The sequence below is a fragment of the Neoarius graeffei genome, chromosome 9, assembly GCF_027579695.1.
Source record: "Neoarius graeffei isolate fNeoGra1 chromosome 9, fNeoGra1.pri, whole genome shotgun sequence".
Classification (NCBI taxonomy): Eukaryota; Metazoa; Chordata; class Actinopteri; order Siluriformes; family Ariidae; genus Neoarius; species Neoarius graeffei.
The window spans coordinates 6381141-6408174 of NC_083577.1; the positions used below are offsets into that span (position 1 = coordinate 6381141).

General features: G+C 42.5%; 1 protein-coding gene across 3 annotated transcripts in view; it reads left to right on the plus strand.

Annotated features, from left to right (window-relative positions):
* nckap1 (NCK-associated protein 1) overlaps positions 1-27034 on the plus strand; it is a 196515-nt gene that overhangs the window by 148187 nt on the left and 21294 nt on the right. For all 3 annotated transcript variants that reach the window (XM_060928976.1, XM_060928977.1, XM_060928978.1), the window contains 6 exons: positions 1543-1662; positions 4445-4584; positions 12327-12458; positions 23896-24114; positions 25915-26045; positions 26301-26398. In XM_060928976.1, coding sequence (XP_060784959.1) covers positions 1543-1662; positions 4445-4584; positions 12327-12458; positions 23896-24114; positions 25915-26045; positions 26301-26398 — 840 coding nt within the window. The remainder of the gene's footprint in view (positions 1-1542; positions 1663-4444; positions 4585-12326; positions 12459-23895; positions 24115-25914; positions 26046-26300; positions 26399-27034) is intronic.

The following is a 27034-nucleotide window of genomic DNA, read 5'->3' on the forward strand; positions in this document are numbered from 1 at the left end:
ACAGGAATCGTAAGCTGCGTGCTGTTTACCCCTGCGATTCATTCGTGCAGTGTGAGCAGCAGCTGAATACCGCGATTGAAAAAATCGCACAGTGTATGCCCAGCTTTATCCAGAGCGACATACAGCACATCCAGAACAGCCTGGGGAGCAGTTGGAGGTTAGGTGCCTTGCTCAAGGGCACTTCACCCATTCCTGCTGGTCTGGGGAATTGAACCAATGACCTTTTGGTCCTTCTCTAACCATTAGGCCATGGATGCGTGAAGACTGCATTGTTCTGAGATGGCCATCATAAAATATTTTAATTTTCTTCTTTTGATTTGGGTTTGGGGTTTTCATCTTGTTGAAATATCCATCTCCAGCCGGAGGGAATTGGGTTTGGCGCAAAAAATATCATGGCACTTGGCAGAATTCATAATGCCATCCATCCCATAGCACTAATTGCACTAGCAAAGCAATACCAAAGATAGTTTCCTCACCTTCATTTCCTTCCTTTCTCTTGCTGTCCTTATCGTTCTTATTTGTGATTTTATCTTTCCTGTCACGCTTCTTTTACTATCTCTAGATTTTCTTGCCTTCGTTTTCTCTCGGACATGAAATAGTACTCTTATTCTCCCTTTGATTCTTGCTCTCCATCTGCCTGACCTTTTATGAGTGTGTAGAAAGGTTGTGTGGAAAATGAATGCATACTGAAATGCTTGATTTATTCTGTCGCTAATTGAAGCGTACGCTGGCGGGGCTACCAGTGCTCCCATGGGTTTAAACATCCCTCAACACACCAAGCTCAACAGCTTCCTGTTCCACTGGCTGCACTCGGCATTGGCCAGTCTGCTCTATCCCCCAATCTGATTTGGTAAACAGGCTTGTGTTTTTCCTCCGAAAACGGGCTTAAATGAGCGTGTAAATGCGCAGTTCTACAGGCCATGCGATGACCATGGCAGGCCCAGGCAGGCCGAACTGTCCCAGAGCTCTTAGAAGAATAAAAGAGATTTATGGTGGGTTAGGTGGCTTGGGTTTCCCTTGTTCAAACATGAAACTCCCTCTCTCAGCAGCTCTGAAATGTGCCTCTTCCTATGGCCACTTCACAGCTTTGGACAGCTGCAGCCTTTGTTTATGTTGGAAAGGCATTAGAAGTTTCCAGAAATATTTCCATCCTTGCACAGGAACCTCTCTATTTTTTATTTTTTATTTTTTAAACGAGGGTCAGAGTGGCCATTGCTTTGAAATAACTCCAGTTGAACAGCATCCGTGTCTCAGGTCCTCGTTAGGTGTCCAGCTTGATGCGATTTTGTAAGCAGCAAGTGGAGGATGAAGGCAGAAGTTTCACTCTTTCATTCCTCTTTTATAGGTAATTGATTTAGTGTGTTCTTGTGCTGTGGGGAGATGAGCTGCTGAATTCCTACTAGACCTTGCAAGCTGGAGAGAAAGACAGTGAAGAGGGGGAGATGAACATGGATAAGAGGACTTTATAATGACAGGGACCAAAGAAATCTGAGTGAAGTTTGAAAAGCTAAAGACTTTTTGTTCTGTGTTTCTCTCGTGCAGAGGCACCATATTGGCGATCGCAGCCTGTCTTTGTGTAACATGTTTCTGGATGAGATGGCCAAACAGGCTCGCAACCTCATCACCGATATCTGCACAGAGCAGTGCACCCTGAGTGACCAGGTCAGTATCACTATAAACACCACCATCCTGATGCTTAACCTCTCCCTAAACACCAAGACCTGATCTTTAATCTTGACCCTCACCCAACCCCTTAACATCTAACTTACCCAAAAACACTATGATCCTTTGCTTATCCTTAATTTCCCCCTTTAATACAGTCTCTTGTACTTAATTTCTAACCTCCCCTGAACACCACAACCCCTATCCTTACCCATTAACACCATAAACAGGATGACTTTTATTTCAGAACCTCCCATAAACACTTAGTCTGGCTAACGCGACTTCAAAGCTCTGCGAGCATTTGGTCTGGCAAAGATATTAAGCCCAACCGTTTCCCAAAGGCATGGTTGACCCGCCTCCCTGAAATGCCTCAGTTTGCTACTGGTCGAAGTCAGAAAAGGCTGTGACAAAGCTTAAACCAATCACATCACTCTTTCCTCTGACGTATGTGACGCGACGGAAACTGCTTGAGTAACAGGAAGAAGATAAATACCTCCAGGGCTGCTCTTTGCTCCGTTTTCAATGAGAACTTCCCGTTGAATGCTTTCAATTAGAGCCCTGCACTCCCGCGGGAGTCCCGCGGGACTCGCGGGACCCGCCGCAAAGCAGTGCGGCGCGGGACAAATTTTGAAAGCTCATTGCGGGCGCGGGTGGGACCGGAAGTGCACATATGCGCGCGCGGGCGGGAGCGGGAGTGCACATATGCGGCGCAGGCGGGAGCGGTGATAAGCTGCAGTCCCGCTAACTAAAAACGTGTTTGAAATAAAATTTATAAATTATTAATTTATGTCTATCATATATAATTTGTGCTGGATATTTTATTTGGCATTAATAAAAACATTTTAAGATGCCTAAATTTGCAGAGAGAGTCAGATTGCCAGATTGAGTGAGGAATGGCATCTTAAATTTGCCATTGATCACCCTAACGGGAAATCCTTTGATCACTCTAATGACTCGCAGTTCACACCCCGCTAGCAAGAGAACCATGAGTGAAGTGATTTACTGCTTGCGTTAGTCTACAACTCTAATCAGAGAGACAGGTTACACAGTGACGGTAGGCTTGACTCAATGCTATCCCAGAAATCCTTCCTGTAATATGCAAATTTGGCTGTCCAATCAGAGGCGGCCAAATTTGCATATTACAGGAAGGATTTCTGGGATAGCATTGAGTCAAGCCTACCGTCACTGTGTAACCTGTCTCTCTGATTAGAGTTGTAGACTAACTCAAGCAGTAAATCAATTCACTTCTCTTACTAGCTCTGCTTTGCAATAAAAAAAAAAAAAAACCACCATTGGTACAAAGCAAGCCCATTCACTTTTTTATGCTGATCTGAGAATTACAATGGTTTCTCATGTGATAAAAATGTGCGATTCGTGATTAAATATTTTAATCGCTTGACAGCACTAATTATTATTATTAGAGACACTACATGCTGAATTCAGAAACAAGGTAAATAATAACAAATGTGAACGTGAGCTGTAGATATTTATGCTCAAATCCACTCAAAGTAGGGGGCGGGGCACCATCACGCTGTGTCAAGACAAGAACTTTACTGAGAAATAACGCGAACGTCTGCATCATGCGGGATTTGCGGGCGGGAGCGGGACAAAATATGGCGGGCGGGAGCGGGACTGAAAATCATAATTTTTTTTGTGGGCGGGAGCGGGACTGAAAATCCTAATTCTTTGCGGGCGCGGGTGGGAGCGGGACTGCACAATGCGGGCGGGAGCGGGACTGAAAAATCTGACCCGCGCAGACCTCTACTTTCAATACAGCATCTACCGCTGTGTCAAAGGCTTGCCGCTGCTCCATGTTCGTAATGTTTCTAGTGAATGAAGCGCTTCCGGCATAGATTCTGTAAACAATCTATGGCTTCCGGTCGCAGTCCTGCTACGTCACTGCCTTGAACACGCCTCTACCCAGGGCCGTTGGAGATGCTCAAAGTTGATTGGCTCCCGATTTTTCAGGAGCTTGGAAGAGCTGGAGATAGCTTGCCTTGCCAGACTAAGCTCGCAACAGGCCCTCGTGTTGCGTCACACTTAGGATGGGCGGGCCCAGGCTAATAAACACTGGGACCCCGACTCGAAACCTCCACCCAAACACCATCTGATCATTCTGACCTTTAACCTTTTTAATTTAGTCACAAATACTATAACTTCTGCCTTTAATCAGACCATGTTATTACCTCAAAAAGTATTTTACAAATTATTGGCTATAAGCTTCCTTATTTTTGAGCTGCATTAGCAGTGCAAAACCAAAGCAAACTTTAGACACCAAAAATGTCTTGGCTGATCAGCTAAATTTTGACTAAGGGAGACATTTTGTTTATTTCATTTTTGGCTGAACATCTCCTTTAATGTACTCGAACTCCCTAGGTTGTCCTTCATGCCTAATTGTTTTCTTATTTAAGTGGTATGTTACCAGATGAGGAATGTGCTGACTTATGAAGGTTTCTGCAGCCTTATGTGGAACAAATTTGCCCTTTGGCAACCTCACTTTCTTTTTTTTTTTTTTTCCCCCCCCCTTCCAAAAAATTGTAGAGCTTTAGGAAAGCAAAACTTCCCCAGATGTTCTCTCCTCAGCCAGGCGCATATATCAACCCCTCCCCTTCTCTTGAGATAATGCTTAGAGATCTCTCCATGTCTGTGTTTTTGTAATAATATAAGCAAACAGGACAAGGACTCGTAACTCTTCCACAGTATACTGCTCTTGTCTCTTTGCTTGCTCATTGGTATAAAAAGTGAAGGGGCCCTTTTTCCTGTTTCCCCCACAACCATGCAGCTACTGCCAAAACACTGCGCCAAAACCATCAGTCAGGCTGTGAACAAGAAGTCCAAGAAGCAGACAGGGAAGAAAGGAGAGCCAGAGCGAGAGAAGCCCGGAGTGGAGAGCATGAGGAAGAACAGATTGCTCGTCACCAAGTAAGCAGCACCAGTGTCTCCATGACACATGCGTGCACACACACGTGTCATCAGGGATGCATCAGTCAGTTCAATACATGCACCGATCAATCCGTAACATGAAAACCACCTGCCGAATGTTGTATAGGTCCACCTCGTGCTGCCAAAACAGCTCTGACCCATTGAGGCCTGGACTCCACAAGACCTCCGAATGTGTGCTGTAGTATCTAGCAGCAGATCCTTTAAGTCCTACAAGTTGCGAGGTGGGGCCTCCGTTGATCGGACTTGTTTGACCATCACGTCCCACAGATGCTCAGTTAGATTGAGGTCTGGGGAATTTGGAGGCCGAGTCAACACCTTGATCTTCCAGCCATCCCTGAACAATTTGGAGTGCGGCAGGGCACATTATCCTGCTGAAAGAGGTCACGTTGATTAGGGAATGCCTTTGCCACTTGCCCTGCAACAGTGTTTGCGGTGCTTGAAAGTTTATGAACCCTTTAGAGTTGTCTATATTTCTGCATACATATGACCAAAAACATCACATTTTCACAAAAGTCTAAAGGGGTGTTCACACGGCACATATTTGCATCGATGCTGCACCGATGTATTTTGTTGCGATATATCTTACACCGGTGTAAATTTTGTGGAGCGTTCACACATCACAAACCTGCTTACTAGAGAGAAGCGTGTTAGCACCGGTGCAGCCCCACTTGCGTTCGCATGGCAGTTTTTGCGACCGTGCTATACGATAGTAATAATGCGGAAATGAAATATGCGCATGCGTGAAATTGTACTTCCTTTTCCCGGTTGTCATGGCATCCAGGGTTTCCACGGAGTCTTAAGTCTAAAATTTGATAATCCTAATTTAAGGCCTTAAAAAGTCTAAAATACGAGCATATTTTGCATTGTAGGTCTTAAATGTAATTTTGTGAAGTCTTAAATCCTTACGTCCATTTACCCCATTTGCTTTTTTTTTGTGTCATATAGGCTAGGCCTACTTAGTATCAGTAGGCTACGCTGCAAACTACAAATGAGACACAGTGAAATCCGGCGTCTAGCCCGGTTGGCATGGTGATGCACAGGGCATGGCACGCGCGCATTTGGACAGTAGAGCCTAAAAGAAGCGAGGGAGATCGTCACGGTTTGTAGCAAAATGGGCAAATGCAAGTTTAACGACTGCTGGCTTGAACGTAGTGATTTCGTAGACTGGTTAAAACGTGTACCAAACAATCCGTCTGAGGCGTAAGAACACTCAAACTCGGCACCCCGGGTGTAAAGGCACCGGAATCGCACGCGAAAGCGGAGAAGCACCAGGATGCCCATAAAAGTCTGCAACAGTCGCATGCCGTCACTCAATTTTGTTCACCGTTGTCAGGTCCAAGCACGTCTCGAGACGGTGTATCAGCTAACGCCGTGCGAACTGTAACGCTACAACACGCAAACCGTACGGAATCGAACGCCTCATCCTCAAGTGATTTGCAGGATGTCTTTGGCTCCACTGCAGCTTAGTTCCTCATTAATGCAAGAGCGCACCCTAGGGATGTAATGAGTTCATTGGTGAATGATAAATTTTGTTATTTTGAAAGTAATTCAGGCTCTCCCAATTTTCTTTTTTTTTGTGTGTGCGGCATACCATAAGTCTTAAATTTAACCTGTTATGGTCTTAAAAAGTCTTAAATTGAACTTGTTCAAGCCTGCAGAAACCCTGGGCATCACCAAGCGCCGGGAAAACAACGTGGATGAAGACACCAGTGTTGCCAGATACTGCTGACGTTTTCCAGCCCAAAATATGTTCAAATCCGCCAAAATGCACTTAAAACCGCCCAATCTGGCAACACTGGAAGACACGCAGTTCTGTTGTTGTTGATATTCGCCATTTTGGAAGCGCAAAATACCAGGATGCAAATTATGCAATGCCCGTATGTAATCAACTCTCCTCACGCGTAGCGAGTCTACCCCTGTAGCGTTCAGACGTCCCATTTTATATCAGTGCTGCCCCGCAAACTAGCATTTACTCCGGAGTAAATTTCTTAAACCACCTCCCGAGCAGGATTAGATTTGCACCGGTTTAAGCAGCTTTCAGGGGCGACACCGGTATAACTTTGTACCGTGTGAACGCTCTACCGGGGCAGCCCCGGTGCTACACCGGAGTAAAAGTTGCCGTGTGAACACCCCTTAAGAAGTAGATGAAGAGAATCCAATTAACAAACAAGACAAAAATATTATACTCGATCATTTATTTATTTATTTAAGAAAATGATCAGATATTACAGATCAGCAAGTGGCAAAAGCATACGAACCTCTAGAGTTAGAAGGTGAAATTAGTCAGGTGTTTTCAATTAACGGAGTGACAATCAGGTGTGAGTGCACTACTTCTTTCGGGTGCTCACGTTAGGGGTCGCCACAGCGGATCATCCTTCCCCATTTTATGATCCGCGTATTGGCTTGGCATAGTTTTTTTTTTTTTAAATACTAGATGCCTTTCCTGATGCAAGTCTGTCCAAGGCTTGGGACAGTGAGGAGCACGGGGTATGCACTGACTCGTATGCCAGCACTAAGTATACACTGACTTGTGCAACCCCAGTGGCTGGGTATGTTTAGCTAATCTGTATGTCTTTGTCCTGTGGGAGGAAACCCATGTAGAACATGCAGACTGCACCCAGAAAAGGCTGTGAGGTTCAAACCCGGAACCTTCTTGCTGTAAGGCACAAGTCAGTGCGTTTACATGCACATCCAAATCGAGCTACTGTCGGTAATCGAGCTAAGGGTCCCAGCAGGGGTGCCAGAGAAATCCAATCCTACATGCACACAAGGAAATCGAGCTATTGTGTGAGGTACATTGTGCACCCAAGCCACAGGTAGTGCTACACGCCCCATCGTGTTGGTACACTTCCGGTTGTCGTCATGAAGAAGAGCTATTCAAGAGTATAAAGTTATCAGTTCCGTGTTCACAAGAAGAACGAGAAGTTGGTTCTCCTTGTTCCTCCTGACCTCTTCTGCCGCTCGCTACTACTACTGTTGTCATGCCGACCGAGGCTGTTGTGTTTCCCGCTTGTGGTCTCGTCACTCGTCACTTCTGGAAGGGGCAGTAGTTAGACTACGTAGCTCGATAGGGTTTACATGCACTAAGTAGCTCGGCTACAATCGCATAATCTAGGTTGCGTAGCTCGATTACGAGAAATCCAGTTCGGTTCGATTTCAGCCGAGCTAAGGTGTTTCCATGGCATTTAGAACTTCGATTTCAGTCGAGCTACGGCAGAAATTCGATTTTCTCTATGTGCATGTAAACGCACTGAGTGCTAACCACTACACCACCGTGCCGCCCAACCAGGTGTTGAATGCGCACCTTGTTTTATTTAAAGAGCAGGGATCTATCAAAGTCTGATCTTCAGATCACGTTTATGGAAGTGTATCATTACTGGAACAAAGGAGATTTCTGAGGACCTTAGTAAGAGTGGTGTTGGTGCTCTGGAAAGGGTTACGTAATCTTAGCATAAATTAGTAGCGTTATATTTGGAGAAAGGAAAAGACTGCATTCCAGCATAAGAACCTTTTCCCAGTTGTGAAACATGGTGGTGGTATCATGGTTTGAGCCTGTTTTGCTGCATCTGGGCCAAGATGGCATTCCATCATTTATGGAACAATGAATTTTGAACTGTTCCAGCAAATTCTAAGGGAAAATATCAGGACCTCTGTCTGCGAACTAAATCTTAAGAGACCGTGGGTCATGCAGCAAGGCAGTAACCCTAAGCGCACAAATTGTTCTACCAAAGAATGGTTAAAGAAGAATAAAGTTGAGGTTTTGGAATGGCCAAGTCAGAGTCCTGACCTTAATCCTAACAGAAATGTTGCGTGAGCAGTCCATGTGAGGAAACCCACCAACATCCCAGAGTTGAAGCTGTTCTGTACAGAGGAACGGGCTAAAATTCCTCCATGCTGATGTACAGAACTGATCCCGGACAGTTATCGGAAACGTTTAATTGCAGTTATTGCTGCACAAGGGGGTCACAGCAAATCCTGAAAGCAAAAGTTCACATACTTTTCCCACTCAATGATCTGTAATATTGGCTCATTTTCTTTAAAAAAGTAAATGACCACATATAATAATTTTCTCATTTGTTTAATTGGGTTCTCTTTATCTACTTTTGTGGACTTGTGACCTAAATCATCAGATTTTCACACATTTATGCAGAAATGTAGAAAATTCTGAAGGTTTCACAAACCTTCAAGCACTGCTTGTAGGTAAGTGGTACATGTAAAAACATGATCCACATGAATGCCAGGACCCAGGATTTCCCAGAAAAACATTGCTGAGAGCATCGCACTACCTCCACCGGCTTGCCTTCCGTCCATAGTGCATCCTGGTGCCATCTATTTCCCAGGCAAGGGACACGTACAAAAACCCAGCCTTCCGTATGCTGTAAAAGAAATCGTGATTCATCAGACCCTGGCCACCTTCTTCCATTGCTCCAAATGTTCTGATGCTCACGTTTCAGTGGTGGACAGGGGTCAGCGTGGGCACTCTGACTGATCTGCAGCTAAGCAGCCCCATACGCAGTAAGCTGAGATGCACTGTGTGTTCGGACACCTTTCTGTCATAGCCAGCATTAACTGGCAAAACAACTTTTGAGATTGGAGCAGACAGGCTTGCCATGTGCGTCAGTGAACCTTGGGCACCCATGACCCTGTTGCTGGTTTACCAGTCCTTACTTGGACCACTTTTGATGGGTACAGCATACCAGGAACACCCCATGAGACTTAACGTTTGAGATGCTCAGACCCAGTCGTCTAGCTGTCACACTTCGTCCCTTGTCGAAGTCGCTCAGATCCTTATGGTTGCCCATTTTTCCTGCTTCCAACACGTCAACATCAAGAACCGACTGTTCAGTTGCCGCATAATATACGCCACCCCTTGAGTAATGCCATTGTAACAAGATCTTCAAGGTTATTCATTTGGTTATTCACAGTGATTTTAATATTATAGCTGATCAGTCAGTGCGTTTACATGCACATAGAGAAAATCGAATTTCTGCCGTAACTCGACTGAAATCGAAGTTCTAAATGCCATGGAAACACCTTAGCTAGGCTGAAATTGAACCGAACTGGATTTCTCGTAATCGAGCTACGCGACCTAGATTATGCGATTGTAGCCGAGCTACTTGGTGCATGTAAACCCTATCGAGCTACATAGTCGAGCTACTTACTTCAGCACTGCCCCTTCCGGAAGTGACGAGTGACGAGACCACAAGCGGGAAACACAACAGCCTCGGTCAGCATGACAACAGTAGTAGAAACGTGCACTTCTGGAGCAATGAGGAGACAGAGTTCATGCTCATTCAGCTTAAAGGATATGGGACATGGATTTTTACCTGGGCATAATTATGTATAAAGGACATAAGAAATGCCGTCTAAATCACTGCAGGGCGTCAAAAATGTGAAAATCATCACATTATTCAAATTTTTTTATACATCAGCGTAAAACAAGGATTCGTTAATGAGCTAGGTTGTCACGTGACCCGTGACGTCACAAAAACTTTCCAAGGAGCCAGCGCTTGGGAATCTAATGTAAACAGGTTACCGAAATGGACACCATCGACAGTGACATTCCCGATGTTTCACAGAGATGTGAAGTTAGACCCTATCAATTCGAACCGATAGCTGGAAATTCACATGAACATGGATCTTGTCTTTACTCTGACGGGTCAGATGATTCTGAGAGTGAGAGTTCATTCAGTCCCCATGAAACTGAAAGCGGTCGGCTCGATAACACTTCCTGGCAAGTTCAAAACAATTCTGCTCAAAGGCTAATGATCTGTTGAAAGAAGTATTATTTTTGTATCATACATTGAAAGTTCATCATAGATCTAGCTAAAGTCCGTTGCAAGCTAGTTTTTATTTTTTGCTGATATTTTTCGAGATTGATTGAGATACAATGCTTCCAGAGTCCGAGATGAAAACATTCAAAATGGCGAAACGAGTCAGAATTATGATCATCAATAATTGATACACCCAAAATTATAATACTAATCCTTACCTCGGCTTTCAGACGCTTAGCGAATGCACCTCGTGGTGGCCGTAGCACTTCGGGTTTCACTCCGCCGTCTTGTTCCTGAATTGGGACGTTGGGAACGGCTCCATCTTTAAGTAGCCTCTTAAATTTGGCTTGGCAATTAATATCGCTCAGTACCTCAGGATTAATGTTGAAAGAATCCTCAGTGAAATGGTCCGAACACAGTTTGTGGGAAACAGTAGGTGCATTTCAACAGGTGTTCTGTAAAGTTGTCCTACTAAGCCTACTGCGCATGCGCGAAGCCTACTGCGCATTAGTGATGGGAATTTTGGCTCTTTTTCGGGAGCCGGCTCTTTTGGCTCTTCTTACTATAAGGAGCCGGCTCTTTCGGCTCCCAAACGGCTCCTGAGATTTTATTTTTGATTTAATTGCTGCAATTAACTAGTTAATTAATTACATTATTATGTGAAAGTCTCTCTCTTTCTGAGGCACCTAAGGACAAAAAACTAATTTGGCTCCCACCGAAGAGCCGGCTCCCGTCGTTCACTTCAAAGAGCTGGCTCTTTGAACCGGATCGTTCGCGACCGACACATCACTACTGCGCATGCGCAGGTGAGCCCACACTTTCCTCAGCTTCGGGTCCTTGGGGAATGCAAAAAAACTGACTCCAGGGCATTTCCCATTGGAATTATTGCAACCATAAGCAGCACAATACACCATGATGTTCAATGTACGTTAAAGACTATCAAAACAATTTTCTTGTCATCCACTTCTCCATTCATCTACCCGCTTGTGCTGTGCCCGAAAGTTTTTGTGACGTATGATCACGTGACGGCGGCTCTTCCGGTTGTAGAAAATGCATATCGGAAGTCGAGCAGAAATGCCATATAATCATCACGAATATAACGATTTTGCTGAATTTAATCGATGATTTTGTATTTGTTGATGCAATTAATTCATATTTTTAATGGAAAGAAACTGATATACTGTAGCGTGCATTTATGTTTCATGTCCCATATCCTTTAAGGAGTTGAAATATATATATATATATATATATATATATATATATATATATATATATATATATATATATATCTTGATGTTGCTGTCCTCGTCGTCGTCGTTCTTGTGAACACGGAACTGATAACTTTGTTTATACTCTTGAATAGCTCTTCATGACGACAACCAGAAGTGTACCAACACGATGGGGCGTATAGCGCCACCTGGGGCTCGGGTGCACAATGTACCTCACACAATAGCTCGATTTCCTTGTGTGCATGTAGGATTGGATTTCTCTGGCACCCCTGCTGGGACCCTTAGCTCGATTACCGACAGCAGCTCGATTTGGATGTGCATGTAAACGCACTGAGTGTAACTTGCATGACAACTGTTAAAATCAGTGCACACAAGCACAGGTAAAAAAAAAAACAACAACTTAGCATTACATGCTTCAAAAACTCTCTCCCTGTGTGCCAATATCAATTCATCTTAATCCAGCCTGCTGGTGGTCTCTGCTACTTAATCAGACCTCCCTGAAACCCACACACACAGGTTCTCCACCTAATAGAAAGAGGATAGACCTTGATCCCTGACTCAAATGTCCCACTTCCACTGAGGCATTAATATATAATGAGCTCAAAACAACATTAGCCATGCTGTCTTCAAGGCCAAGCTTCATTCTGTCTCTTTTTAATCTGAAAAAAATGAGTTTTTAATGCGAGCTGCTCTCTGACAAGGGTTTTTATGTTCCTAGCTTGGATAAGCTGCACACAGCACTGTCAGAGCTTTGCTTCTCCATCAACTACGTGCCCAACATGGTGGTCTGGGAGCACACCTTCACCCCACGCGAGTATCTGACCTCCCACCTGGAGATTCGTTTCACCAAGTGAGTCTCTCTCTCTCTCTCTCTCTCTCTTTTCCTCTTCAGTTTTAGCTTAAACTTTGCTTGCTTTATTGGCACAATTGCAACAGAGAAAAAAAAAACGGTGGTAGCTCTGTGTAACTTACACATTAGTGACGGGAAGGATGTGATTAAAAAAATCAACTCCCCCAATTGTTGTTCTTTTCTTATTAATGACTTTTCCATAAAATGTCTCAACCACAGTATTTTGTAGTTAAGCTGAGAGAGTGGTTGCCAGGAAAGGTAGTGCTGTGTATTTGATAGACATTGAGCATGATGAAGTTAAGTATGTGCTAGGAGTGGAAACCGAGCCTGCAGTGTACGTGTTTACAACAGTAGCAGACTGCACAGCTGAAATCGTTTCAGTTGATGTAGTATGGGGGGGTTTGCAAAATCCAACCTACGTTTTTGGAGAATCACAGCAGGACATGAGAGATGAGAACCACTGGAGTAAGGAACTTTACTGGGAAGAAACCATGAACAGGTGGATGGAAATGTATTTACAATTCCAGAAAAGTTGGAACACTGTGTCAACTGTAAATAAAAACAGAATGCAATAATTTGCAAATCATGGAAACTCCTATATTTCATTGAAAGTAGTCCAAAGACGACATGTCAAATGTTGAAACTGGGATATTTTTTTTTTTTTTGGAAAATATATGCTCATTTTGAATTTGATGTCAGGAACACATTTGAAAAAAGTTGGGACAGGGGCATGTTTACCACCGTGTTGCATCAACTCTGCTTTGAACAACACACTGTAAACGTTTGGGAACTGTGGAGACCAATTGCTGTAGTTCTGAAAGAGAAATGTTGTCCCATTCTTGTCTGATATACAATTTCAGTTGCTCAGTTTGGGATCTCACATCTTTGTCGTATTTTGCGCTTGATAACATGCCAAATGTTTTAAATGGGAGACAGGTCTGGACCTTAGCAGGCCAGTTTAGCACCCGGACTCTCTTACAACGCAGCCATGCAGTTTCAATATGTGCAGAAGGCGGTTTGGCATTGTCTTGCTGAAAGAAGGAAGACCTTCACTGAAAATGATTCTTTATGGCAGCATATTGCTCTGAAACGTGTATATATCATGACATTTGAGATCTTATTAATTTGTAAAGTGTTCATAGTCAACATGAACGTGACACCCATACATGGGTCTTCTCAACAAAATTGGAAACGCACAATTGTGTAGAATATCTTTGCATGCTGGAGCATCACAATTTCCTTTCGCTGGACCTGTGGTTTGCCAAGTTTGGTGTTAAAGAACTTGAGTGTCCTGCACAGAGCCCTGACTTCGACACCTTTGGGATGAGCTGGAGCCCTGACTGCACCCCAGGCTTCCTCACCCAACATCAGTGTCTGAACAAACACAAATCCCCACAGCCACACTCCAAAATCTAGCAGAAAGCCTTCCCAGAAGAATGGAGGTTATTTTTACAGCAAAGGAGGACTTTGATTTGATTATGTGATAAATATTCACAAGTAGCATATAGAAATTGCGGTTAGTGTTTTAAGTCCTTCAGAGAACATAGAGACCACACAGGTACATGCTTAACTGATGTATCACACATCTAAATAGGAATAAAGAATAAACTAAAAATAATGTAAGAATCTCCTCTGGACCAAGTCTCAGCTCAGCCTTACCTGCGTCATTAAGTAAAGCATACAGTTCTGTTGCGACAGTGAGGCTCGTTGAGTCATGTCCCTCTGTGTGCGAGCACCTCTCGTACCTCAAAAGGTCACTCATAGCAGCTAAATATAGACGCGAGTGGGCTTTTCCCTTTGTTCACAATGGTATTTTATCATGGTGAAATCAACAACTGCATCTATGTTGCATTTAAAATAATACGGTCTTGCTGATTTAGTCATATGCAATATAACCGATGCTCGTTTTTGCATCTTGACATCAACAATTTGACTTGAAAAAGCTTTTTATTTGATGATTTACTAGCACACATCCAAGTCTAGCTCATAGAAATGTGCATGCTAGCACACGCAGAGTTCTTTCGTCTATCCCAATACTCGTGTTATCCTGTTCTCACTGTTAACACCGTTTCTGTCTGTTTCTTTTCCTCACAGGGAGGTTTTACTACGTTTTCTTTCAGAGAAACATTAAGCTCGCTGTTTAATTAAACCGCGAATTGGAAAATGAGCGTAAATGGCCGTTTTGGGCTTTATTGTTCCACCTGTGATTTATTGGCGCAGCTGACAGGAGTTTGGGTTAGTTGATTTTTGACACGGCTCCAAATCCGAGCCCTGTCCAAGTACATAAACACGTGCTGAGGAATAACAGGTATTTTCCACTGCGGGGTTCAGAAACTCTGACGCGTTTAGGCTGGCCGTGTCTGTGAACCCTTCGGAATGCTCATGCTTCTCATCGACGAGGCTCTATTAGCACTGCTCCCTACTACGCCGCGTCCTCGCCTTCCTGTAGGTCACACTGGGTGAAATGATTTACTGCAAGATAGGGATCCATCTTGGGTCCATTACTGTTTTTGATTTATGTTAACGATATGCCAAGGTATCTTGAGTACGGGTCGAGCCTCGCCCTCTTTGCAGATGATAGCAAGCTTTATTGCCCTATTGAATCTGCAAGTTCCGGCGTCTCTTTGCAGAGCGACTTGAACTGTCTCCATGACTGGAGTATGGATTATGACATGCAGTTTAACATCTCTAAATGCAAGGTTTTGCACATGTCAAAGCTGAGATCACGTAAAGGGACTCCAAATAATTATCAACTAGCTTGGAAGGCATTGGAAACAGCCTCTGAAACTTTCGATCTCGGGGTGGTTGTTTCTAATAAGCTCACGTGGGCTACCCATATTGAGGAACTTTGTGCTAAGGGAAACGAAGTGTTAGGTCTTGTGAAGCGCGTTTGTGGGCGTGATATTTACGATGCATCAACTAGGCAGTTACTGTATATGACTTTATTTAGGCCAGTATTAGAATATGCATCGCCTTTGTGGTCCCCTTATACAGTTAAACATCGAAAGCTATTGGAAAACATCCAGCATTGCGCCACAAAGTTTATTCTAAACCAGTGGTGGGAAGTTATTTTTTCCATGGGGCCACATGAGAAACAGAAAATTTTGTGGAGGGCCGGACCAAAAGGCTGAACTAAATTCTGCATAATATTAATTGTATTTCTTTATATAAAGCAGTGAATAACATTGTTTTTACAAGCTGCTAAGACTGGTAAGAGTATGGAAAAAACGAGGTTGCCTTACAAAAAATGTCATTTATTCAATCAAATTTCCCAAAACAATGGTTAACAAAATGTGAACGTTTGTACCATTTTTTTTTTCAGTCACATTCACCCCAAAACACAATAAAGACATCACAATATTGTCTTTCTACTCCAAATATCAAACAAGATGCATCAGATTATAATAATGATGCCCACATTTGTAGTCTAATCACCTCATTTGGTGTTTTTCAGTTTTTCGGATCTGCTCTCCGCAAACTAAACACACGGCTTTATCTTTGACTTCAGTAAATAAATACTTAGCAGTCCATGTTTTGTTGAAAGCCCTGCATTCGGCATCTACCTTTCTTCTTTTTGCGGACATTTTGGGGGCTAAAGTCTTCTCGTGACCTGCTCGCAACAACGTCGATTCGGTCTAGGTATCAGATCTACAGATCGGCTCGGGCTCCGGCGCCTGCTGGTGACGTCACACGATGTGATTGGCTGGACCGTTTGAAGGATGACGTACAAGTTTGTGGTTGGTCTGGACAAATTACAGCAGTAGTTATCGCGGGATTAGGTTTCATGGGATTTCATGTCATGTTCATGTCGCGCGCATTGCGTTTTTGTTGAACACAACTTCAAAATAAAAGCAATGCACATTCAGTCCATGCATGAGGTAAAATTAGAAAATGCGTTTATTTTGTAATTTCTAATTAACCTTACGCGGGCCGGTCAGAATGAACCAAAGGGCCGGATGCGGCCCGCGGGCCGTAAAATGCCCAGGTCTGTTCTAAACTATCCGGCTGTAGAGTTAACATACAATGACAGGCTGTGTAAGCTAAATTTACTCCGTCTAGAATTTCGTAGGGAGATACATGACTTAGTCCTCCTATTCAAATTCAAGGTTGGGATAATAACAGCAAATTTTGTCAATTTTTTGTCACCTGCAACCAGCCATTATAGAACTCGTAACTATGATTTTAACAACTTTTGTCTTCTTACGTCGCATAAGCAAGATTATTTCACCAACTCATATTTTCCTCGAACTATAAAATTATGGAACAGTCTCCCCAGTTATATAAAGCAGTCTACGTCAGTTCCTGAGTTCAAAAAACTACTTCGTAGCCATTATAATTCAAGATTGTACTCATACCGGGCACCATGACCTATTTTTATTTAACTTGGATATTTTTGTTAGTTAGTCAATTGATAATTATTTTTTATATTTATAGTTTTTCTTGTTTTTAATCATCTAAATATGTTTTGTAATGTTTTGTATTTTGTTAGGGGTTGAATGTTAATTGGGGCTTTGCCCTGTATTATTCTCCTGCCACTTTTGTTATTTATGTATTTATTGTGGCAAATCTCAATAAAAGAAAAAGAAAAGAAGTTGATTTCCCAGATTTCAAGTGTCGGTCGTCAGCTTTTCGCAGATTTAACGCCATCGTGGTGGTGATAACGTCAGCGATGATGTGATGGTGCCAAATTATATTACAGCCATAGTTTATAAGCAATTATTTGCATGTTTCAAATGTGAGCAAAAATAGTACTAAACAGTATTAAACAAAGGTTATATAATGTCACTGATTACCTGAAGAACATGTAGTTTTGATTACTTGGTACCAATGCAGCACTGACACCCTGTTAACTAGTTTCAGTATTGAATAGTTTATATACTCATTAAAGGATATGGGACATGGATTTTTACCTGGGCATAATTATGTATAAAGGACATAAGAAATGTCATCTAAATCACTGCAGGGCGTCAAAAATGTGAAAATCATCACATTATTCAAGTTTTTTTTATACATCAGCGTAAAACAAGGATTCGTTAATGAGCTAGGTGGTCACATGACCCGTGACGTCACAAAAACTTTCCAAGGAGCCAGCGCTTGGGAATCTAATGTAAACAGGTTACCGAAATGGACACCATCGACAGTGACATTCCCGATGTTTCACAGAGATGTGAAGTTAGACCCTATCAATTCGAACCGATAGCTGGAAATTCACATGAACATGGATCTTGTCTTTACTCTGACGGGTCAGATGATTCTGAGAGTGAGAGTTCATTCAGTCCCCATGAAACTGAAAGCGGTCGGCTCGATAACACTTCCTGGCAAGTTCAAAACAATTCTGCTCAAAGGCTAATGATCTGTTGAAAGAAGTATTATTTTTGTATCATACATTGAAAGTTCATCATAGATCTAGCTAAAGTCCGTTGCAAGCTAGTTTTTTTTTGCTGATATTTTTCGAGATTGATTGAAATACAATGCTTCCAGAGTCCGAGATGAAAACATTCAAAATGGCGAAACGCCATCACACAACCAACAACACTACGCCATTTGGCGAAAGAGATGAAAATTAAGAAAAGTTAAACAAAGGCCCAATCCCAATTCTAATTTCTACCCCTACCCCTCCCCCTTCCCCTCCGCCTTCCCCTTGGCCCTTCCCCTTGAAACTGAGCTACAAGGGATAGGGCTTGAAATTCAACCCTTACGTATTGGGATAGCCCTTCAACGATCGCATACGTCATCGCGTACCTCCGTCAGCGTTTACGTTAGCAAAACGCGACCAAATGCGTCATTGGCTGCGACCAGCCGCTACAGTCAGAGCCAGAACCAGAAATCTCTGCTGGCAGGGTGTGATTTGTTAACTAACACCACTGAATGGGATATCTTTGGCGCTTCGTGCACCACATCCGACAGAATGAGGTGTCAGAACACTCATGTGAACAATAAAAGCGAGAATAACAGAACAAAACGTACGCAGTCAAGCAACCGAAAACAATACTCACTCCCAAAGCTTTTTAGCAGCAGCTTGGATTTCAGAAATCGCTGCTCATTCTCAGCTCGAAAGAGAATCAAGCGGCGTGTTTCCTCTGGATAACAACTTAAAACACGTAAATAATGGAGAAAATACATTTATGACAATCTTTCGCCGCGGGAACTTCCATCTTTCTGAAATCCGCATGAAATCTCGCTGAAATCCGCATGGCATTGTGGGAAATCACTCAAACCCCTTCGTTCGGAGTCAGCTCCAGGAAAATCTCCGTTTGGAGGGGTACAGAAGCCCTCCCCCTTCCCCTACCCCTCCGCGTTAACTGGGATTGGGATACCCCTACCCCTTCACGTGAACGCGCAAAATGGAGGGGAAGGGCCAAGGGGTTGGTCCAAGGGGTGAAATGGGATTCGGCCAAACTTACCAACATAACATTTATTTAAATGTCCATTAATGTTACAGGATTTCTTGACTGTCTCTACAGTTGTAGGAATGTTAGGCCCTGTATATTATGGCGCTATCACTGCCTCCATGAACCCGGCTATACGGCCTCTTAAATTTGGCTTGGCAATTAATATCGCTCAGTACCTGAGTATTAAAGTTGAAAGAATCCTCTGTGAAATGGTCCGAACAAAGTTTGTGGGAAACAGTAGGTGCAAAGTTTTTTCTACGGCAGTAGTGAGCCCACACTTTCCTCAGCTTCGGGTCCTTGGGGAATGCAAAAAAACTTACTCCAGGGCATTTCCCATTGGAATTATTGCAACCATAAGCAGCACAATACACCATGATGTCCAATGTACTTTAAAGACTATAAAAACAATTTTCTTGTCATTCACTTCTCCATTCATCTACCCACTTGTGCTGTGCCCAAAAGTTTTTGTGACGTATGATCACGTGACAGCGGCTCTTCCGGTTGTAAAATATGCATATCGGAGCTCGAGCAGAAATGCCATATAATCATCACGAATATAACGATTTTGCTGAATTTAATAGATGATTTTGTATTTGTTGATGCAATTAATTCATATTTTTAATGGAAAGAAACTGATATAGCGTGCATTTATGTTTCATGTCCCATATCCTTTAACAATGCTGGGTATTTCCATGCCAGTGGGCTCATCAGGGAGTTTTCTCAAGAGAGGTAACGGTGAGCAGTACGTACAGTATTAGTTCGGTTCGTTAAAAGTGCAAGTCATTTGAACTAGTGATAAATGAAAAACAATGTTGAAAGTTATGTAGAAATGATGATAAATAATAGTTTAAGCCATCATCTCAGAACAAGTGTGTTATGAAACTGAAAAAAAAATCAGTTTGGAAGCTTGCCTTCTTGTCCGAAATATGTTTCTATTTGGATCGGGCGTTTGTCAGTCATTTTATAGACACTCCCCCAATGTCTTTTCGCATCTTCATAAATCATTATGAGGAGTTGCGTCTTTCAAGCAGTTGAATGTCTGAGTGCACTTGCAAAGTGGCAGCACGTGAAAGTGATGTCATGACGGTCCTTGCTAACGGTAGCGCTAGTTACCATGTTACCACTAAGTTTTTGGCAGCAGAGCTTTGTGTACATGGGGACAAGCTCAGTGACTTAAATCCATTCAAATCTTATTCAGCTCCACCCATTTAACTGTTAAAGACTTTTTTTCTGCAAATTTTAGCTAATGCATAATTCAGACAAATAATCTGTTAATAAGGATAACGACCTGTAAATACGTTTAAACTGGAGACAGCGGTTTGAGGAAAAGGAATGCGTTTTAAAGAATGGTCCAGCACTGCCTTCCTGCCGATCCAGAGAGAGACTTAAGATAATCCGCTCAACAGATGCTAGTGAGCTTACTTACTAAATAAGATTGTCTGTGATTAGATGGTTACTATTTACACTACCAGTCAAAAGTTTGGACACGCCTTCTAAATTCAATGTTGTTGTTGTTTTTTTTTTCTTTATTTTAACTATTTTCTACATTGTAGATCAATATGGAAGACCTCAAACTATGAAATAAGACATGGAATTACAGTGGTGCTTGAAAGTTTGCGAACCCTTTAGAATTTTCTATATTTCTGCATAAATATGACCTAAAACATCATCAGATTTTCACACAAGTCCTAAAAGTAGATAAAGAGAACCCAGTTAAACAAATGAGACAAAAATATTATACTTGGTCATTTATTTATTGAGTAAAATGATCCAATATTACATATTTGTGAGTGGCAAAAGTATGTGAACCTCTAGGATTAGCAGTTAAAATTAGAAGGTGAAATGAGAGTCAGGTGTTTTCAATCAATGGGATGACAATCAGGTGTGAGTGGGCACCCTGTTTTATTTAAAGAACAGGGATCTATCAAAGTCTGATCTTCACAACACATGTTTGTGGAAGTGTATCATGGCACGAACAAAGGAGATTTCTGAGGACCTCAGAAAAAGCGTTGTTGATGCTCATCAGTCTGGTAAAGGTTACAAAACCATCTCTAAAGAGTTTGGACTCCACCAATCCACAGTCAGACAGATTGTGTACAAATGGAGGAAATTCAAGACCATTGTTACCCTCCCCAGGAGTGGTCGACCAACAAAGATCACTCCAAGAGCAAGGCGTGTAATAGTCGGCAAGGTCACAAAGGACCCCAGGGTAACTTCTAAGCAACTGAGGCCTCTCTCACATTGGCTAATGTTAATGTTCATGAGTCCACCATCAGGAGAACACTGAACAACAATGGTGTACATGGCAGGGTTGCAAGGAGAAAGCCACTGCTTTCCAAAAAGAACATTGCTGCTCATCTGCAGTTTGCTAAAGATCACGTGGACAAGCCAGAAGGCTATCGGAAAAATATTTTGTGGACGGATGAGACCAAAATAGAACTTTTTGGTTTAAATGAGAAGCGTTATGTTTGGAGGAAGGAAAACACTGCATTCCAGCATAAGAACCTTATCCCATCTGTGAAACATGGTGGTGGCAGTATCATGGTTTGGGCTTGTTTTGCTGCATCTGGGCCAGGACGGCTTGCCATCATTGATGGAACCATGAATTCTGAATTATGCCAGCGAATTCTAAAGGAAAATGTCAGGACATCTGTTCATGAACTGAATCTCAAGATAAGCCGGGTCATGCAGCAAGATAATGAACCTAAGCACACAAGTCGTTCTACCAAAGAATGGTTAAAGAAGAATAAAGTGAATGTTTTGGAATGGCCAAGTCAAAGTCCTGACCTTAATCCAATCGAAATGTTGTGGAAGGACCTGAAATGAGCAGTTCATGTGAGGAAACCCACCAACATCCCAGAGTTGAAGCTGTTCTGTACGGAGGAACGGGCTAAAATTCCTCCAAGCCGGTGTGCAGGACTGATCAACAGTTACCGCAAACGTTTAGTTGCAGTTATTGCTGCACAAGGGGGTCACACCAGATACTGAAAGCAAAGGTTCACATACTTTTGCCACTCACAGATATGTAATATTGGATCATTTCCCTCAATAAATAAATGACCGAGTATAATATTTTTGTCTCATTTGTTTAACTGGGTTCTCTTTATCTACTTTTAGGACTTGTGTGAAAATCTAATGATGTTTTAGGTCATATTTATGCAGAAATATAGAAAATTCTAAAGGGTTCACAAACTTTCAAGCACCACTGTATATGGTAAAGTTTAAAAAAAAAAATTCATATTTTAGATTCTTCAAAGTGGTCACATTACATTAATAGCATTTAGCAGATGTTCTTATCCAGAGTGACGTACAAACATGTACCCGGAGCAGTAGGGGGTTTGGTGCCAAGGGCACTTTAGCCATTCTTGCTGGTTCAGGGCATCAGACCGGCGACATTTTGGTCCCAAAGCTGCTTCTCTAACTTCTCGGCCATGGCTTCCCCATGTCCCGTTTTTGTCCCCAAGTTTACCTTGACAGCTTTGCACACTATTAGCATTATCTTAACCAGCTTCATGAGGTAGTCATCTGGAATGCTTTTCAATTAACAGGTGTGCCTCGTCAGAAGTTAATTAGTGGAATGTCTTGCCTTCTTGACGCATTTGAGACCATCGGTTGTGTTGTGTTGAGGTAGTGTTGGTGTACAGTAAATAGCCCTATTCCACAACTGTAGTATTCCATAGTACGTCAAGAACCGCTCAGCTAAGTGAAGAGAAACGACATCCATCATTACTTGAAGTCATGAAAGTCAATTCAGAAAATGGCAATAATGTACCTTCAAGTGCAGTTGAAAAAAAAAAACATCAAACACACTGAAACTGGCTCCCCTGAGGACTGTCCCAAGAAAGGAATACCAAGACTTATCTCTACTGCAGAGGATAAGTTCATTAGAGTTACCAGCCTCAAAAATTGCCAATTAACAGCACCTCAAATTAGAAGCTACATGAATGCTCCAGAGAGTTCAAGTAGCAGACACATCTCAACATCAACTGTTCTGAGGAGACTGCATGAATCAGGCCTTCACGGTTGAACTGCTGCAAAGAAATCACTGCTGAGGGAGGCCAGTAAGAAGAAGACAGTTGCTTGGGCCAAGAAACACAAAGAATGGACGTTAGACCAGTGGAGACTGTACTCGAGTCCAAATTTGAGGTCTTTGGTTCCCACCGCTGTGTCTGTGTAAGATGCAGAAGAGGAGAGCTGAGGATATCTGCATGTGCGGTTCACACTGTTAAGCATGGAGGACATGGTGTGGGGAGATGCTTTGCTGGTGACACTAAAGTTATTCAAAATTGAAGGCACGCTTAACCAGCATCACTACCACAGCATTCGTCAGCGACATGCCGTCCCATCTGTTTCCCCACTTAGTGGGACCGTGATTTGTTTTTCAACAGGACAAGGACCCAGAACACACATCCAGGTTTTGTAAGGGCTATTTAACCCAGAAGGAGAGCTGCGTCAGATGACCCAGCCTCCACAATCACCCGACCTAAACCCACTGGAGATGGTTTGGGATGAATTGGACCACAGAGTGAAAGAAAAGCAGTCAACAAGTGCTCAACATATGTGGGAACTCCTTCCAGACTGTTGGAACAGCATTCCAGGTGACTGTCATGAAGCTGGTTAAGACGATGCCAATAGTGTGCAAAGCGTCGTCAAAGCAAAAAGTGACAATAAAACATTTTGCTTTGCTTACACTTTTTTTTGGCCATGCTACATAATTGCATGTTATTTCATAGTTTTGCTGCATTTAGCATCGTTCTAAAATGTAGAAAATAATAAAAATAAAGAAAAAACATTGAATTAAGGTGTGGCCAAACTTTTGAGTGGTACTGTATGAGTGCATATTTATAAAAATCCATTTATAGCTGGTTGTGAAAGGCAAACATGTTTGGCATCATTGATGATGACTGGTATTATCTAATTTTGAGGAATGTAACTTGACCAAATTTACTGCTCACATTTGTACATTTAAATTTGTATGCACTCTTGTGCACAGTGCGTGCTAATGATCTTTTATTACTCAAATAATCTCATCCTGGTCCTTTCAGGTCCATAGTCGGAATGACCATGTATAATCAGGCCACGCAGGAGATTGCGAAACCGTCTGAGCTCCTGACCAGCGTGAGAGCCTACATGACCGTGCTGCAGTCCATCGAGAACTATGTCCAGATTGATATAACCAGAGTGTTTAACAACGTGCTGTTGCAGCAGACACAACATCTGGACAGCCATGGAGAGCCAACCATCACCAGCCTTTACACTAACTGGTGAGACAAACATACACACGCACACTAACTATGCTTTTATTGCTAAAACACTCCAAATCTAAGCCCTTATTTGTAGTATAGATCCTTAAGACTAAAGCACTGAGATCAGCTAAAGTGTGGTCCTAACTACAACCCCGATTCCAAAAAAGTTGGGACAAAGTACAAATTGTAAATAAAAACGGAATGCAATGATGTGGAAGTTTCAAAATTCCATATTTTATTCAGAATAGAACATAGATGACATATCAAATGTTTAAACTGAGAAAATGTATCATTTAAAGAGAAAAATTAGGTGATTTTAAATTTCATGACAACAACACATCTCAAAAAAAAAGTTGGGACAAGGCCATGTTTCCCACTGTGAGACATCCCCTTTTCTCTTTACAACAGTCTGTAAACGTCTGGGGACTGAGGAGACAAGTTGCTCAAGTTTAGGGATAGGAATGTTAACCCATTCTTGTCTAATGTAGGATTCTAGTTGCTCAACTGTCTTAGGTCTTTTTTGTCGTATCTTCCGTTTTATGATGCGCCAAATGTTTTCTATGGGTGAAAGATCTGGACTGCAGGCTGGCCAGTTCAGTACCCGGACCCTTCTTCTACGCAGCCATGATGCTGTAATTGATGCAGTATGTGGTTTGGCATTGTCATGTTGGAAAATGCAAGGTCTTCCCTGAAAGAGACGTCGTCTGGATGGGAGCATATGTTGCTCTAGAACCTGGATATACCTTTCAGCATTGATGGTGTCTTTCCAGATGCATACGCTGCCCATGCCACACGCACTAATGCAACCCCATACCATCAGAGATGCAGGCTTCTGAACTGAGCGCTGATAACAACTTGGGTCGTCCTTCTCCTCTTTAGTCCGAATGACACGGTGTCCCTGATTTCCATAAAGAACTTCAAATTTTGATTCGTCTGACCACAGAACAGTTTTCCACTTTGCCACAGTCCATTTTAAATGAGCCTTGGCCCAGAGAAGACGTCTGCGCTTCTAGATCATGTTTAGATACGGCTTCTTCTTTGAACTATAGAGTTTTAGCTGGCAACGGCGGATGGCACGGTAAATTGTGTTCACAGATAATGTTCTCTGGAAATATTCCCGAGTCCATTTTGTGATTTCCAATACAGAAGCATGCCTGTATGTGATGCAGTGGCGTCTAAGGGCCCGAAGATCACGGGCACCCAGTATGGTTTTCCCGCCTTGACCCTTACGCACAGAGATTCTTCCAGATTCTCTGAATCTTTTGATGATGATATGCACTGTAGATGATGATATGTTCAAACTCTTTGCAATTTTACACTGTCAAACTCCTTTCTGATATTGCTCCACTATTTGTCGGCGCAGAATTAGGGGGATTGGTGATCCTCTTCCCATCTTTACTTCTGAGAGCCGCTGCCACTCCAAGATGCTCTTTTTATACCCAGTCATGTTAATGACCTATTGCCAATTGACCTAATGAGTTGCAATTTGGTCCTCCAGCTGTTCCTTTTTTGTACCTTTAACTTTTCCAGCCTCTTATTGCCCCGTCCCAACTTTTTTGAGATGTGTTGCTGTCATGAAATTTCAAATGAGCCAATATTTGGCATGAAATTTCAAAATGTCTCACTTTCGACATTTGATATGTTGTCTATGTTCTATTGTGAATACAATATCAGTTTTTGAGATTTGTAAATTATTGCATTCCGTTTTTATTTACAATTTGTACTTTGTCCCAACTTTTTTGGAATCGGGGTTGTACTTCATACACATTGCTTTAGAACTGTACCGTGTTGAAGGTGTGCTGACTCTCTTCACCACAGGTATCTGGAGACTTTGCTTCGGCAGGTGAGCAACGGCCACATAGCTTACTTCCCTGCCATGAAAGCGTTCGTCAATCTTCCGACTGAGAACGAGCTCACCTTCAATGCCGAGGAGTATTCCGACATTTCCGGTAACCTCTCCAAAACGGTTCACCCAACACTGCTAACGTTTCCTAATAATCTTAGAGAAATTAATAAAGACAAATTCTTAATTAGGACTGTTTGCTTTTTGTAATCTTATCTTATTTTGGAGTTCCTTTTCAGGATGGTTGTGTAACTTGAGTGTTCTGCTCTCATGTTTTTCATGAATCGAGCGCCATGAGGTGTCATTTTGGTGCTTTGCTTTCTGGCGATGGAATAAAATCTGTCTTCTGTCTCTACTTCAGAAATGCGGTCACTTTCGGAGCTTCTGGGTCCATATGGAATGAAGTTCCTCAGTGAGAGCCTGATGTGGCACATCTCCTCCCAGGTGGCTGAGCTCAAGGTGAGGTGGTCATCAATGGAGATTTTACAAGTGCCTTGGTTATTAATGTGTAGCAAGGTGGAGTCCCGAAGTCATATTTAAGTGTTGTCAGGTCATGAAAATGCTTCAGTCTGCTAAGAACAATGCTGCAGTCGAGGTCCCCAGGTGAAATTATTAGGTCATGTTGAAGGGTCCATAGGTTATGCTTAGGTGTCTCTGGGTATTAAAGAATATTGTAGGTCATGGTGTACCGTACTGTCCAGGTATGAAGGGGAATGGGCAGGTGTTCCCAGGTTTTGGAGGTTATGGCCAAGTTTCTTCTGGTGATAAAGGGTCAGGTGGGTCCAAGATATTAAAGGTCATGGTTGTATGTCCTCAGATTTTAATGGTAATGGTCAGGTATCCCCAAGATATTAATGGTCATGCCCATGTGTCCAAGTTTTAAAGGTAAGGGTCAGGTGTTTTCACGTATAAAAGCAATCAAGGACAGTGACTACAGTGATTTTAAAGATGTTTATGTGGAGACCTCAGGTTATATTTCAGTGTTTTCATGTCTTAAACCTCATGGTAACATTTTCTGAGGTTTCGAAGTGAGGTGTCAAGATATTGAAGATAATGATGTGTCTCCATGTAACAAAGGTCATGATGATGTATTGA